Raw genomic sequence first — 16,779 nt, forward strand, 5'->3', positions numbered from 1 at the left:
TAGAGCAGGCTGATAACGCCCAAGAGGGTGTCACAACGAAAAAGATCATGAAGTCTGATTTGTTTATCACCAAGCAATGCGAAGAACACATAATAATAGCCTCCGAAATCTCATGTATCAATCAGTGCCATAGCAGAAATAGATACTAAGATGAAGATCAGAATAAAGAAAATCCGGAGATTAGGATGAAATGTTGGAATAAAAACAACCAGATCAATGAAAAGAAGGCGTTGTAGGTAACAGAACTCAACCTGTTCTCTTTTGTTTTGATGCGGCAAAATAGCATGCAAATTGTGAAAAAAGTTGACGAGAGTTAGTTGGAAAGTTGAAGCAGATTGGCTGTAACATTATCAACCCTTGCTGTCATAAAATAAGAACGACAATACGTTGAATGTCCTCAAATCATTCAAAACTCCAAGGACATTGCAATCCATTGATTTCTATCTTTAATCAAACCCGCATGCGGGATTGTCGGAGAGGCGGGATTTTCCAAAGTATAGAAAACGACGGGATTATTAGAAGAGCGGGAATACGGTACGCAGTCTGTGCGGAAACCTCTCGTTTTCAAATCCTTTGACGTTGGTTTCCAAATCACATATAGGCTAAATATGTTCTAGGGAAATTATGACTTGCTAATGCCAAATAAAACTTGTTTCAGTCTTGTTGTGTATTAACCTTTGATACTTCACGTATACTTAGTGGAACGAATTACGTCGATGTTCTTTTGTCCAGTCTAAAATTTCTTGACCCGTAGAAACATCGGCCGATTAAATGATTCCATTTGGCTTCAAATACGATCTAGCAAAAAATCTCGTGTCCTGAATGAGATATCCGGAAGTTAATCTGATTCAAAGCTTCATTGCTAAAAACTGTCAGCAACAAACGACCAATAAAAAACGAGCTGTAGCCAGGGCAACAAAGCGACTTTACCCTACATCTTGACGGTGTTGACCTGCCTCCACTCAGAACCTATATACAAACTAAATTTTATTTTTGAATTTTTGGTCGCTCAGATTTTCTAACCAGTATTCTCCTATATTAACAATAAAACATAATTATGTTATTATTTCAAAATATCTTGCATGACAATGAGTATTTTATACATGTTATTGTATGAATCTGTTTGCTTGTCGATAAATATAAACAGAAACTGTGGATGCGGAGGACATGGCGAGCATATATAATGGATGTCATGAGAAACTCTAAGAGTTAAATTTGGTTTATGGGCCCCAGAGACTTGAGAAATGCTGACCACTATATCTTGTGTAGGTATACAACATAACAAGTTTTCAAAATCACTTTGACACACTTCAACATAATGATTCATTAACATTAAAGAATTATCAGAATGTCTAAAAGGCAATATCTTTTCTCAGAAAATTCTAATCGGCTGACATAACAAGACCCAGATATCTAAATACACACCATTTGAAACAAAAACAGTGCAATATTTTGATAAATATCCATCGCTATATTTGTTCAACAGAACCTATATATTCATTGCATATTTGTTATTTTGGTCACTTTTGAATTTTCATAAAGAATGTCTTGGTTTATAACAAAGATGACTATAGTCTTACAATGTGCATTACATAACCAATATCAAATTTTTCATTACATCAACTTTCACTAATTCTTCACTGTTACATTTGTTATTATAGGTCTTGGTCGGTTCTTAAAGATAATTTTCTTCTTAACAAAAGCAACAACTTCATATTTGTTCTCAGATTTTTCATTTTCCTGGTCTTGATTGTCTATATCCATTGAATTTTCAATTTCATTTGTCATACCTTGCATTTTTCCATTTTTCTTTAAAACAGCAAATGGTTTTTCAAGCTCGACAACTTTCCCTACCAACAAGTGATGTCCAATTATCAAATTTGGAATCCCCTAAATGACAAATAAATCAAGGATTTAAAGATTGAAATAAACTTAATATCTGATTGATTATAAGCATTTATAAGATGGCAAAAGAGGATCTGACAATTAAATAACAAAATTTCCATATCATTTGCATTCTTGACTGTGAGTTCAATTTATATAGCTATTGTGCTCAAGGGGGTGATCCTGATCACCACATAAGTGGGTAAGACTTATTAATTCAAAGGTACCTAGTTTTGCTTAAATCTTGGCACATTGGAGAAGTTACAATTTCCAGTAACATAGGATGGTGAAAATTCAAATTACTTCATATTGTTTGCAATAAACAACCAAGCAAGTAAAGTTTAAATATTTTATTCTAAAACTTTAGTCCTGCTAATGAAAAATGCTATAAAGAGAAAATATAAACCTACCAAAACTATCCTATCTTTCAATTTTTTTCCAATGAAATAAAAAATTAATAAACCGTGAACAGCATATGAAAAGGTATACATTTGAGTCCTAGGTTCTTTTCAACCAGGGATGGCAGCTGTGATCTGGAACAGATCATTTCTAGCAAATCTCAATACATTCACTTCTCAAAAGTGCTTTTGAGAAGGTAGAGATTTTTACTTTATTCCCTGTTTATAGGTTTTATAGAACTCTAATATTATCATAAACTCCAGTTATAGTTACACCATAGTCCAGTTATATGTTCCTTGATAAAATGTGACAGCAAGCAGAGTGTGACTGTAAACAGAGCTAAATTTAACAGTTTTACATGTTTTGGACTAAATTTTATGTGACTGTAACCAGTGGAGTGACTATTAGCAGAGCCGACAGTAATAGGTAAATTTCACATTGAATATATGAATCAAACCTTGTCATCAAAGTGGAGGTCTCCTATATATAATCCATTGAAGCCAATGTCATCTTGACTTTCTAATGCTCCTTGTAATTCCACCATACCCCATTCTTTATATTCACCAAGCCTATAAAATTGAATCACACATATCATGAATTATAAGTCAATTACAAGTTCAAAAAGGACTACACACATTTTTATAAGGACAACCCTTATAAGAAACATCAGGCTGAGATTTTCCCAAAAGTAAGGGACAATATAAGAAACAAGGCAGGTTGAAATTCAGCAAAATTCAAGAAATAAAAAACCAGCAAACATTTAAAAGTAAAAGAATAGCAACAGAAAAACAGAAAGCAATAAAAAAATAGCATTAATTACTTTATCAAGCATCTGCTATGTCCAGACACTACTATGCACAAAAGACAAAATGATGTAAGGCTGAATTTATGTGAAAAATAAGAAACACCAAGCTGAAACTGGAGCCAAGTGTTCTTATAAAAAGAGCATGTAGGAAAATGCAGTTCTGAAGTCAAAAAGTTACTGAGTACAATTTGTGGAAAAATTAATAAGAATAAGGTCAGTTACAGAAGCTAGGGACTTGGTGAGGTCTCCGCTTAGCAATGTGGCACTTGTGAGACTTACAATCTTAGCGATGTGGCACTTGTGAGACTTACAATCTCAAAATCAAATAGGTTTCATGATTGTTCTCATGAGTGTTCTCATGGGTAAAAAGAGGATTATGTGCGAGATCTCATCGATAATTTCCTTACTTGAGAAGCACCTGTACTTACTTTTATGTGGAGTACATTATAAGGGCAGGGAAGAGCCATATGAATTAAAGCAGTTCAATTGACATCGAGGCAAGGGGAACCAGTGGCGGTGCCAGGGGGTGGGGGTGGTATGGGGGAGGTAATTACCCCCCCCCCCCCCCCCCCCCCGCTTTTGTCGAAACATGTTCTACATATTTCGTCTAAAAACGGGTTAAAAGGCACTAGGTAGGGGTAGATCTTATTTCCTAAGGAAATTTGACCTGGTACAAAGCACTGAAACGAGGTGATTAGGGCGTGGTCTCACTGGCCACGCCCATTACCCTCCCACTCTGCAGTAGCTGGCGCCGCCACTGAGGGGAACATCTGTTAACTTATGATTAACTGTTATTGAAATTCCTAAATAGAAAATTGCCTGGACCTAAACGCTGAGGAAATCATATTGGCATATATGGATTTTGCTTAGTGTATGTGCCATCTTTTAATTTGATGTATTTAAAGTATTCAAACTAACAGTGTGGTTCAAGAAACTCACATTTGAACAAGAATCTGTACCATGTTTCTTAACGATCTCGATTTCTTTTCATTGATGGCACTGATAACTGCAGACAAGATTCTACTATAAAGACAACATTTTCCCGCCAAATTTGACGATCACTTGTGGTGCTGTAGAAAGTATTGCGATATCGGCTTCTGTAGAAAGTCTAAGTCAGAGCATCATCATATCCAAGAAAATCGGGCAAAGTAGATGTTGTAATGAAGAATTGCCCGGTTGTATCAACTTTATCTTTTCTAACTATTCTTTGCCCTTCTTCGAAAGTATGAAACTTTTTGTTTTAGCACTGCAGCCTCATTTGTAAATTTGTAAACGAGGTTCTGAGAAACAAAATTTTCCATTTTCAAATATGGCGCAGGAACGAAAACAAAAACCGTCGCTAACATCAACCTCGGGTACTGCCTCCTTAAACACAGTTTGCTTACCAGATGAAGCTTCACAGACTGAGACTCCAAGAGATTTTATGAGTAGATGTGGGGCAGATGTTTTGGTCCATGACGCAGTAATAGCATTATTACAAGCAAGGCCCAAAGACCCAATTGGCTTTCTTAGCGACTATTTTGGTGTGTTTTTGGAACCAAGAAACATATTACTAGCTGCGTACGAAAAAATAAGAATGACTCATTATACAAACAGTATGTTCGAAGGCAACTTGGTTGAAGCATACAATAGGTTCAAAGAGAAAAACAAGGAGTCTGGGATTCAAACGAGTTTGCAAGGTGAACTCCACAACGAATTGTTAGTGATGTTGACACAAAACATGCCTGTTAGATATTCAGAGCCACTGCTTAAACGTCTGATGAAATTTGAAAAACAGAGCATATCCTTTACGTTGTTTCGAAGTGACGTGACCACTGCTTTGCGATGTGAAGATTTTGTTAATACGGCGTCGTCTATTTACAAGGACATTGATTTTACTGGGGCAGGAAATGCGCCTCGTGAGCTTTGCAATGCATTCTTAAACGAACTTGAACTCATCTTAGATAAAGGAGCAGCAAATTCAACTATTGATAAGAAATTGGCTAGAATTCTTCCGAAATATTCATTGCATGACCACAGTGACAATAAAAATTCAATGCCATTAGATAATTTTATAGAAAGTGCATTGAGAATTTTTCTTAAATGCACATAGCATAAATTAACCTGTAGATTAAATTTTATTGTTCAATGTCATATTATTTTGCCATTTTGGTTGTTTTTCATTTCAATTTTGCATAGAGTTATTTGAAAAAGGTTTTTGAAGTTTCAACAATTGTTCAGAAGCAAAGCAAACTTTTCATTGTGAAGAGTCACTATACAAGATTTAAATTGCTTCTGAGGTCAAAAATAACTCTAATTTAAAAGATACATTTAACCATTCTAGATTCCATTCTTTTTTCAGAATTGCTATATCACGTCTCATTTTATTGCTATTGCCATTCAAAGTTTGCAAAGAAGCCTTAGCTATGAACAAAATAAGGAATCAGTGATGTAAAAGGGGGCCTAGAGTCACATGGTTTGATCAACACAAACAGCCATAGAAGTGGAGTTGACAACAATTTAAACAAATTGAGTTCTCATTTGGTAACAATATCAAGTACAACAAAGCTAGATTAAATATATATATAGAGAGAAAGTTAATTCATAAAGTCCTTCCTGATGTCACCATTCGCCCTCTGTGAGCTCTAAGCATGATCATAATTTGTGTAACTAGGCCAAATCAAATCACCACAGCAGATAGCTTGTTATGACAGCAGCTTTCCAACTCCTGTTCAAAACATGCTGAAATAAATGCTATTTTTTCTGGCTGTATTAGGTCTGAATATTCCTCGTCATGAACTTTGCTTTTGCCTAATACAATACTAACTTTTGCTTCATTCCATCACTAGCCAGATGGGCTGTTATCGTGCTGCTTTGTTAGGCCTATTGTATTTTCATGCTTCCTGAGAAACATCAGTAACACCTCCTGACATCATTGAAGGCATGCTTTGTTTTTCCTCTATTCTGTGTTTTGGTACTTTCTAAGCCTATTCACATTCTATCTTCCAAAATAGGTTAATTCATTGAAATGTTTCAAACAAAAGATGTGATTTTTGGACTTTAGAAGCACTTCAAGGCAGTTTAGATCAATATAAAAACTGTTTCAAAATTTGTTTTCCATGGCGATTCAACTAAAATAGTTGTTTTGCAAATTTGTACCAAATTCTAACAAAGATTCTCCAAACAGTCTTCTCACCTCCTCTTTCAAATGTTTTTCAATAGTGTAATACATATAAAGACAAAAATTATTTTAATCAGGGTTAGTAGTAATATGAACACATTGATAAGAAGTTTCTAAGGAAAAAACTTTTGAAAAAATGTAGTCAACAAACCATTATATTAAAAAATAATGCTGAAACTGCAAAACCAATTAATTCTGTCTACAGACCAGTGTTCAAATGAATGTTAATGAGCTACAAATTTTACAACTGGCAGTTCTACAAATGCATGGGTTAGAAAGGGCAACTTCAAATGCATGGGTTATCTCTAGGCACAATTCATTCAAGAAGCAGGCAGCATATGTTAGTATAGTTCCAACAACAAAAAATAGAACATGAAGTCAAAATGATAAAAAAGATTAAATTTTCAGATGATAATACATTCCTCATCATTTTGGTTGTGACTTCTTCAGTTGAAGATTCGAAAAATTTTCATTTCTTGCGAGACCAACATGATTTTCCTTTTTAAATCTCAAGAGTTTAGCTGCATAATACTTTCATATGCCCCTTTAAAGGGGAACTGAAGTGAAAAACGATTTTTTTACCACTGATAAAGGTTCCCATGCTGATTCAAAAACCGTTTGAATTTTTTAAATACGTTATGTAGTTTTTAAGTTATTAAGTTTTTAAAGTCGAAATTTGCCCTCATCGATGGCGGAGCGAGAACGCGGTCAGACCACTGTGTCACGTGACCTTGTGACGTAAAGTGGTGGACACGAAGAGATGTTTTGATGAAATGTAGTAGTGAGTTTGATAAGGTTCATGACAGGTAACAATCGTGAAAATTGTGATAAAAGCATGAAACTTGGTGAAAATACAGAATTCGATATGCGTAACAAGATAGAATATAGACCCATTTTGGGAAAAAAACCCTTGTGCTATTTTTAGCCTGGGGTACTTGTGCCCAGTACTCAGAATATGTTGGCATGGTCAATCTATTTCTGTGAACTATACAGCCATGAAACTTGGCAAACCGACACAATTTGACTTGCTGAAAATGATAAGAATGGTCCCCACCCTCAGAAATGCCCCTTGTGCTATTTTTAGACTGGGGTACTTGTGCCCAGTACTCAAAATACGTCAGTATGGTCAATCTATTTCTGTTAACTATACAGCCACGAAACTTGGCAAACCGACACAATTTGGCTTCTGAAAATGATAAGAATGGTCCCCACCCTCAGAAATGCCCCTTGTGCTATTTTTAGACTGGGGTACTTGTGCCCAGTACTCAAAATACGTCAGTATGGTCAATCTATTTCTGTTAACTATACAGCCACGAAACTTGGCAAACCGACACAATTTGGCTTCTGAAAATGATAAGAATGGTCCCCATTCTCAGAACTACCCTTGTACTATTTTTAGACTGGATACTTGTGCCCAGTACTCAGAATACGTTAGTATGTTAACTATACAGCCATGAAACTTGGCAAACCCACACAATTTACTTGCAGAAAATGATAAAAGTGGTCCCCCACTTCAGAAATACCCCTTCAAACATGATTTCTCATGCTTTGTCTACAGAACATGATATCAAAGCACTTTCTGATTTAACTCCAGGCATAAAAAACAATTCATACCAAGATTTACATAAAGGGGGAGGATTTAAAGCACAACCATTAAATGATGTATATGTTTCCAAGTTTATTAAATGTTGAGTTGAAGCGAATTTCAGAAAAATAACACCATTGGGCACAAAAAAACTTCATTCACAAAATTTAAAAACAGTGTATCTAGACAACAGGCAGTGACAGAATACATTAACAGAACATTGTACTCTGAAGGTAAAACATTTTCCTCTGATTATTTATAAAAAATGTTACCAAGAAGGTGGTACAGGACCATTATTGTAAGAGAAAATCTTGATCAAATCAAAACTATTCTACACATTTTGATGTGAGTGAACTTTGTTGAAAAGTACACCTTAGGAATCTTAAAAATATCGAGCCTTGCTCAATCCCCCCCCCCCCCTTGATGTGACTAATCTAGTAATTTGGCCTAGGGCTGACAAGATTTGGCCATTGTCCCACTAGTTTCAACAAATTTCTCTTCTTGCTATTATGAACTAAAAGTCTGGTCCTTTTAAATAACCCCGTGTATATAACCCTGTTCTCCACTGTATATGTAGTAGGTAGCTGATTTTTGCATTTTCATTGTCTCTCTACAGAATTTTGAAACTCTTGTCTTCTTTGACTAAAGTTCTTTTCTTTACATTTGTGAGAAATGCATACTTAGAGTTGTCCAGTTATTCCAGCACAAATTCCCAAAAACCAGCAAACCATACATTGATCGGCCACTGTTTGTAGATACCTAGCAAAGTGGATATAATTTTAGGTATTATTCTATTTTAGGCATATTTATGCAATTCTATTAAATATTTGACATTTTCGAATTATCAGTCCAAAAATCTGAATTGCAGGAAGATTTAATAATACTTGTCAATGTACACAAAACAAACCAGTTTTTAAACCAAAAGTGGATTAGGTCGACCTGTTCCGTGCTACACATCAAACTATGTATAAACGTTTTTATATCAAAGCAAATATTTATTAAATTGTAACATGTAATAATCCTTATTATTTCAGATTTTAGAAATGGAAAGATTATTATAATAGGAAGCCTACTCATTCTCTGTTGTATCTTACTTTTTATAAGGAAATAAGGAAATTGAGTTTGAGTATTTCTTGCCTTCATTGCAAGAAAAGAAACAAGGATCGACGTACCATTTATTTACTTCCTCATTTCTACCAACAAAACGAGCACGTCGCGGGAGATAATTCATCCTCATCCTCTGGGATCTCATCGGGCCTAGGCTAATCTTCATCGCCACTTTCGCAGGTCCCGTTCGCCCTTGGTAGGGCAAGTACTTCACCACCACATGCTCCAAACACTTCATCGTCGCTCGATCTTAAGTCTGTTGTCATTCCTGAAGAGCTGTCGTGAAAATTGCGATCTGAAATTTTACCTACTAACCAAATTCCCTCCCTCCGATTCACTCTACTACACTGTTGTTTTCGTTAGGTTCGGGGCACGTGTCCACGACTTTACGTCAGTGCCTGAAACTTGTCTCCAGACCTCTCCGCCACGGAAATGGAGAAATTTCACACTTTGCGCGTTAAATGCAGGAAAACGAAAAGAAAAACACTAATTTCGTGCCGATATTCGAAATCAGCACGATGAAAACTACTAATTAAATGATTTTCATTTTTCACTTCAGTTCCCCTTTAAGATAAGAATCTATGTGAAAATATCATTTAGCATTTTTAGGTATTTGAAGGTTATAGATAATTGGAAATATTACTTTGTTACAAATCCAAATAACATTCTGTTTTAAGAAGTCAGATCCCTTCAATCATAATTTGGAGTGAAAATTTTGACTGTGATTTATACTATTAAATTAAACTCTAATAATGATTTGATACAACAATAGCAGGTGATATTTAAAAAAACATACAGAAAGACAAACTGGAAAACAACAAGTGAGAATTGGAAATTAAAGCAATGTACAAGATATTCTAAAGGATATGATTATGAAGCATATGGCTTGCAGAATTAATAAATGATATTTGAATGGACACTGTGTAATACTTGAAAATGCATTTTCAATTCACCACGATATTGTCTGTTTTGACTTATACCTAAAAAATTATTCCAAACCTGTTTCTAAAAATTTGGTAAGCAAATGAACTTAAAAGTAAATTTTTTAATTATAAAAAACTTGGAATGAAAAAAACATGCCAAGTGTCCAATTTAGACTGAAAACGCGCAAATAATAACAAAGATGGTACCTTAGTCCTCTGAGTCTACTGTGTTGTTTATTGCTTTATACTCCTAAAATATTATCCTTGACAGCTCATGCTCCATAACACCTAATTATGTGTTTATTGTGTCAGGCAACTACTTAATATCTTTATTTACAATGTTAAACTGTAGTTATAATGCAGAAATGACAAGAGTAGCTGTAATTTACATATAGTATTGCTTTATGACAAACTTTGTCCTTCATACACTCCTTACAATTTGCTTCCCATAGGATGAATTTTGTCACTTTGTCTGTGAATTTTCTTAGCAAAGTTGAGAAGGGTTCTGAAGCCTGCACTGTCATATACAGCGGGCTTGTTTTTTACATCCAAGTACTGGTAGACATGCTTGCAGGCAGCAGGCACCAAATCTAGAATAGCACAAATAAGAAGAGCAAGCCACGCTGTAAAACCATATACAATACATGTTTTCCCCTCCAGTTCTATCTGTAAGGAAAAAATGTTTATGTCTCTACGTTTTTGGTCACGGTAAAGGACGTGATTAGGTCGCAGGAAGAGTGTTTTCAATGGACAAATCATAATTTCTTTTACCTCGTCACTGTTGGGAGACAAGTGACAGATACCATTTATGACACCAACAACGATTGACAAACAATATTCACGACTTCCTCCATCTTTTCTTTTTCTTGGGAATATACAGACATCCTCTAAACAACCAATGATTGTCACATTTTCAGGCAATAGAGCAATTTCTTCTCTGGCTTCTCTCAAAGCTGTCTCAATAGGATTCGAGTCACCCTCTTCCCACTTCCCCCCTGGGAATGAGGTTTCATCTGGAAAATGTGCCACTTCAGGACTACGAACGGTGACAAGTATGTGAGGTCCATCTTCACAAACAACAAACGGAACCAGAATCGAGGCTTTTTCCCATTTTTTATTTTGCTTGCTATCAGCATTAGCAACATGACCTGGAGACGAAACCGTCACCCTGTTAGGCCAAGTACGCTCCTCGCAGGTCGAGACTTTACCTCGCAATGTTTGATCATGATCAGACAGACGTTCGACTACCCTTTCTTTTTCAAGATAAGTTCTGTATTGCTGAAAATTGTGTAGCATACGTTCTATATCCATCCATACGTGAGGTGCGCCTTTCTTTATGGGGCCTCTAGGCAGTGCTTCCACAAATGACAATGCGGGTTTCCTTAAACGAGGCTGAAATTTCCTCAGATTTCCTCAGGCGTCATTTGAAATTTCCTCGGATATTTTCTTGAAAGTTCGAAACTTAATTTAGAGTGAACATAACAATTTTCGGTAAATTGAAGCTCTATTTCAGCTATAAGCTTATCGTTCATGTCTATAAGTATGCTGTGCATCTGATATCTTTCGGTATCAAAATATGTACCAAGAATTGCTAGCTGACTTTGTGTAGATCGATCTTTTTCGTCAATGATCAAGGAGATCGTGTTGTTGTGGGGACCTTGTAGCTTTTGGCAACCTTTTCTTAAAAAAAAAGAACTTGACGTATAAGGTTAGTTGTGTTCTGTTTTCCAAGTGAGACTCTGCTTAATGTCTTATGCTTGGGATATATTGATAGGCAATTTTTTTTTCTGCAATGAAACTAGCAATTTTAAGTCACTTGCAGCTTCCTTGTCACTTGGGCCAGGCATGGAATAAATTTTCTTGTTTGTTGTTTCCAGTGTTGCTGACCTTGCCATAACTTCTTTATGGGCAGAGTCTTAATATATGGCTAGAGCTGCTTTAGAGCAGCATACTTTCATCTTACCAAATTGGCACCAAGGTTGGAATTTGCCAGTGTCGTTAGTTATCTTCTTCAACCATTTCTTAAATGTAGGGATTGTTAAGCCATGAATCATGAAACTTTTGTTCATATTACTTTTTGGAAGGCTTTACCTTCGCTTCAACGTAATTACGTTTCATTTCTATCGCTTAACTCCACCATTTCTTGACCAAAGAATGGTGGACTGATAAAATAGTTAACAGTAGCTGACCTACACCAACAACACAGCAGTCCAAAGGGATTATCTGAGAAAATTTTCTTTAAAACACCCATGTGCATAAAGAATTTCACATATCAAATCGATTTAACAAAGCTGTTCTGACGATCCAAAAGCAAAAAATCACAAAAAATTAAAATAAAAAATGAAATTAAAATTTCCTTAAAATTTCCACAAAATATCAATTTCCTTAAAAATTTCCTTAAACGGACCAAATTTCCTTAATCTGAGGAAATTTCCTTAAAAGTGGAAGCACTGCCTCTAGGGATGGGAAAGGATGGATGGGAATGGGAGGGAGTCGTATTCTCTGGGGAACAGGGGACTAAAGCAATGTGAACCTATAATATCACAAGAGAGGGCAGAAAATCTACAGGCACGGCGCCTCAGTGCTCCCCCTTCCCCGATTTTTCAGAGATAAACATTTTTTACCGTCTTTTTTACTATTTTGGATGTGTAAAATTCTCTCAATCAATACAACAGATTCTTGTTATTCACATCGATGTCACTAGCATGACTCTTCCTCTCCAAAATATTTCCTATAAATCAATAATCAATGACTTTCTGAGTCGTCGAAATATCTAAATATCTAATTTTAGTCTAGGAGATGCATTTTTAGCCATTCTAGAAGGCTCAACTTCAAAAATTTTCTTGTGCGTCGGGCCCAACCATGGTGGGTCCTTCTCCGGGAGGATACTCCCGTCTAGTCCTGACAGGGTTCCAGTCGTTTTGAGGTCTTACCGAATGGCTACCTGATGGACCCCCTGTTAGGCCATAATGAGAGTACTCCCCCGCCGGGCCCGCCTCTGTCATTAAACTTGATGGAGTACCCCCAAAGCGCCACCTCCAAGTACCATTTCGTGGCACAATATCTGATCTACAGTAGGTCAGAAAAACAAGTAAAAAGGGATATTTCTTTGACAAAAATTATAATTTTTCAAAATTAGATGTGAAATTATATTTCAAGCATTTCAAGCAAATCACACCAGTATCATTGTAACAAACGCTATCGCAGTATATTCCTTGCTGTTAGCTATACAGTCGCGAAATTTTGTAAATGGTATAAAATGGTTCCCCACCTCAGTAACACCCTTTGTGCCATTTTTAAACTGGGGATACTTGTTTTTATATTCTCTTATTTTATCTCATTGAAGCCTTTTTCACACCTCTAAAAAACGTTATCTGCATTGGAATCACGTGAAACTTCGTTGATAATAACAAGCATCTTGGGAGGGCTATGTAAGAGCCAATGAGTAAAGTATGCAGCTTTCCAAAGGTGAATAAACAGTCAAATTCGTCAGCAACCCGGACATTAATTGCTTTGCTTAAAGGGGAACTGAAGTGAAAAATGAAAATCAATTTTTTAGTAGTTTTCATCGTGCTGATTTCGAATATCGACACGAAATTAGTGTTTTTCTTTTCGTTTTCCTGCATTCACCACGCGAAGTGTGAAATTTCTCCATTTCGGTGGCGGAGAGGTCTGGAGACAAGTTCAGGCGCTGACGTAAAGTCGTGGACACGTGCCTCGATCGCAACGAAAACAATATTGTAGTAGGGAATTCGGTTAGTGGTTAGAATTTCAGTTCGCAATTTTCACGACAGCTCTTCAGGAATGACAACAGACTTAAGATCGAGCGACGATGAATTTGGAGCATGTGGTGGTGAAGTACTTACCCTACCAAGGGCGAACGGGAACTGCGAAAGTGGCGATGAAAATTAGCCTAGGCCCGATGAGATCCCAGAGGCTGAGGATGAATTATCTCCTGCGACGTGCTCGTTTTGTCGGTAGAAATGAGGAAGTAAATCAATGGTACGTCGATCTTTGTTTCTTTTCTGACAATGAAGGCAAGAACAACTCAAACACAATTTCCTTATTTCCTTATAAAAAGTAAGATACACCTGAGAATGTAGGCTACATATTATAATCTTTCCATTTCTAAAATCTGAAATAATAAGGATTATTACATGTTACAATTTAATAAATATTTGCTTTGATATAAAACGTTTATACATAGTTTGATGTGTAGCACGGAACAGTTCGACCTAATCCACTTTGGTTTAAAAACTGGTTTGTTTTTTGTAAGTATTATTAAATCTTACTGCAATTAAGATTTTCGGACTGATAATTCGAAAATGTCAAATATTTAATAGAATTGCATAAATATGCCTAAAATAGATTAATACCCAAAATTATATCCATTTTGCTAGGTATCTACAAACAGTGGCCGATCAATGGATGGTTTGCTGGTTTTTGGGTATTTGTGCTGGAAAAACTGGACAACTTTAAGTATGAATTTATCACAAAATGTAAAGAAAAGAACTTTAGTCAAAGAAGACAAGGGTTTCAAAATTCTGCAGAGAGACAATGAAAATGCAAAACTCAGCTACCTACTACATATACAGTGGAGTACAGGGTTATATACAGGGGTTATTCAAAGGGACCAGACTTTCAGTTCATAATAGCAAGAAGAGAAATTTAGAACTAGTGGGGTCATGTTATAAGTTAGAAATTTGTTAAAACTAGTGGGGCAATGGCCAAATCTTGTCAGCCCTAGGCCAAATCACTAGATTAGTCACATCAAGGGGGGGAGGGGTTCAGGATTGAGCAAGGCTTGATATTTTCAAGATTCCTAAGGTATATTTTTCAAGATATTTTACTCACATCAAAATGTGTAGAATAGTTTGGATTTGATCAAGTTTTTCTCTTACAATAATGGTCCTGTACCACCTGCTTGGTAACATTTTTTATACATAATCAGAAGAAAATGTTTTACCTTCACAGTACAATGTTCTTTTAATGTATTCTGTCACTGCCTGTTGTTTAGATACACTGTTTTCAAATTTTGAGAATGAAGTTTTTTGGTGCCCAATGGTTATATTTTTCTGAAATTTGCTTCAACTCAACATTTTTCATAGAACAGTTATGAGATAGAAACCCTGACATATCTTTTGTTAAGATAAGGTCTTTTAATAAACTTGGAAACATATACATCATTTAATGGTTGTGCTTTAAATCCTCCCCCTTCATGTACATCCTGGTATGAATTGTTTTTAATGCCTGCAGTTATACCAGAAAATGCTTTGATATCATGTTCTATAGACAAAGCATGAGAAATCATGTTTAAAGGGGTATTTCTGAGGTGGGGGACTACTTTTGTCTTTTTCAGCAAACCGAATTGTGTAGGTTTGGTAAGTTTCATGGCTCTACAGCTAACAGAAATGGATTAACCATAGTTATGTCCTCTGAGTGCTTTCTAAAACTAGCGAAAGAGGTATTTCTGAAGTGGGGACCACTCAATCATTTTCTGCAAGTAAATTATGTGGGTTTGCCAAGTTTCATGGCTGCATAGTTAACAGAAATAGATTTACCATACTAATGTATTCTGAGTACTGGGCACAAGTACCCCAGTCTAAAAATAGCACAAGGGGTATTTCTGAGGATGGGGACCATTCTTATCATTTTCAGCAAGTCAAATTGTGTGGGTTTGCCAAGTTTCATGGCTGTATAGTTAACAGAAATAGATTGACCATACTAACGTATTTTGAGTACTGGGCACAAGTACCCCAGTCTAAAAATAGCACAAGGGGTATTTCTGAGGATGGGGACCATTCTTATCATTTTCAGCAAGTCAAATTGTGTGGGTTTGCCAAGTTTCATGGCTGTATAGTTAACAGAAATAGATTGACCATACTAACGTATTTTGAGTACTGGGCACAAGTACCCCAGTCTAAAAATAGCACAAGGAGTATTTCTGAGGATGGGGACCATTCTTATCATTTTCAGCAACTCAAATTGTGTCGGTTTGCCAAGTTTCATGGTTGTATAGTTAACAGAAATAGATTTACCATACTAACGTATTCTGAGTACTGGGCACAAGTACCCCAGGCTAAAAATAGCACAAGGGTTTTTTTCCCAAAATGGTTCTATATTCTATCTTGTTACGCATACCGAATTCTGTATTTTCACCAAGTTTCATGGTTTTATCACAATTTTCACGATTGTTATCTGTCATGAACCTTATCAAACTCACTACTACATTACATCAAAACATCTCTTCGTGTCCACCACTTTACGTCACAAGGTCACGTGACATAGTGGTCCGACCGCGTTCTCGCTCCGCCATCGATGAGGGCAAATTTCGACTTTAAAAACTTAATAACTTAAAAACTACATAACGTATTAAAAAAATTCAAACGGTTTTGGAATCAGCACGGGAACCTTTATCAGTGGTAAAAAAATCGTTTTTCACTTCAGTTCCCCTTTAAGCAAAAGTTTCTAAAGACGGTAGACAAGGACCCCCATTTTTCGTCGCCCGTGCACTTTATTTTATGCCTAAATTAACCCTAGATACAGGAATAACTCTAGCAAAATTATTTTGGTTTTTAAACACTTTGTAGAAACTTGCTGGGTATCTTAGGGCTTCTGATGAAGGGGGTCCGAGGGGGCCATGGCCCTTCTCCTACTTTTTTGCAGGTCAATAGAGCTTTTTCAAAATCTTTTCTATGGGTGTAAAATTTCCCATTGCCCCCCCCTCCCACTTTTCAACATTTGTCGGAGCCCATGTATTTAACACGTATTTAATAATTTCAAAGACTTTTGCTTAGAGGAAAAAGAAACGTTGAAAAATGCATCCAAAGCTCTGATGAACTTAGATCAAATCTAGATGAACTTAGATGAAGCTGCAGACATTTGGCAATGTTGAGGAGGAAACATCGATGGCGAT

The 16,779-nt window shown here is 36.1% G+C and overlaps 2 protein-coding genes across 2 annotated transcripts; one reads left to right on the forward strand and one right to left on the reverse strand.

Annotated features, from left to right (window-relative positions):
• Positions 1 to 1,381: 1,381 nt before the first annotated feature.
• LOC135691078 (chromosome transmission fidelity protein 8 homolog) lies at positions 1,382 to 4,168 on the reverse strand. Its single transcript, XM_065208830.2, has 3 exons — positions 4,028 to 4,168; positions 2,741 to 2,852; positions 1,382 to 1,890 (listed from the first exon to the last, which is right to left on the reverse strand). Exons 1-3 carry the CDS (start codon positions 4,048 to 4,050, stop codon positions 1,630 to 1,632), a joined length of 396 nt encoding a protein of 131 aa, XP_065064902.2. The 5' UTR covers positions 4,051 to 4,168; the 3' UTR covers positions 1,382 to 1,629.
• Positions 4,169 to 4,397: 229 nt separating this feature from the next.
• LOC135690902 (tubulin polyglutamylase complex subunit 1) lies at positions 4,398 to 5,234 on the forward strand. Its single transcript, XM_065208592.2, has one exon. The coding sequence runs from the start codon at positions 4,398 to 4,400 to the stop codon at positions 5,178 to 5,180; it is 783 nt and encodes a 260-aa protein (XP_065064664.1). The 3' UTR covers positions 5,181 to 5,234.
• Positions 5,235 to 16,779: the final 11,545 nt, after the last annotated feature.

The sequence above is a fragment of the Rhopilema esculentum genome, chromosome 4, assembly GCF_057945365.1.
Source record: "Rhopilema esculentum isolate cy_ngs chromosome 4, ASM5794536v1, whole genome shotgun sequence".
NCBI classification, from domain to species: Eukaryota; Metazoa; Cnidaria; class Scyphozoa; order Rhizostomeae; family Rhizostomatidae; genus Rhopilema; species Rhopilema esculentum.

Coding starts and splice junctions, on each gene's coding strand:
- LOC135691078 (XM_065208830.2), bottom strand. CDS start 4,050: ATGGTACAGATTCTTGTTCAAAT. Junction 2,853..4,027: donor GTACAGATTCTTGTTCAAAT/GTGAGTTTCTTG, acceptor TCAATTTTATAG/GCTTGGTGAATATAAAGAAT. Junction 1,891..2,740: donor ACCTCCACTTTGATGACAAG/GTTTGATTCATA, acceptor TTTGTCATTTAG/GGGATTCCAAATTTGATAAT.
- LOC135690902 (XM_065208592.2), top strand. CDS start 4,398: ATGGCGCAGGAACGAAAACAAAAACCGTCGCTAACATCAACCTCGGGT.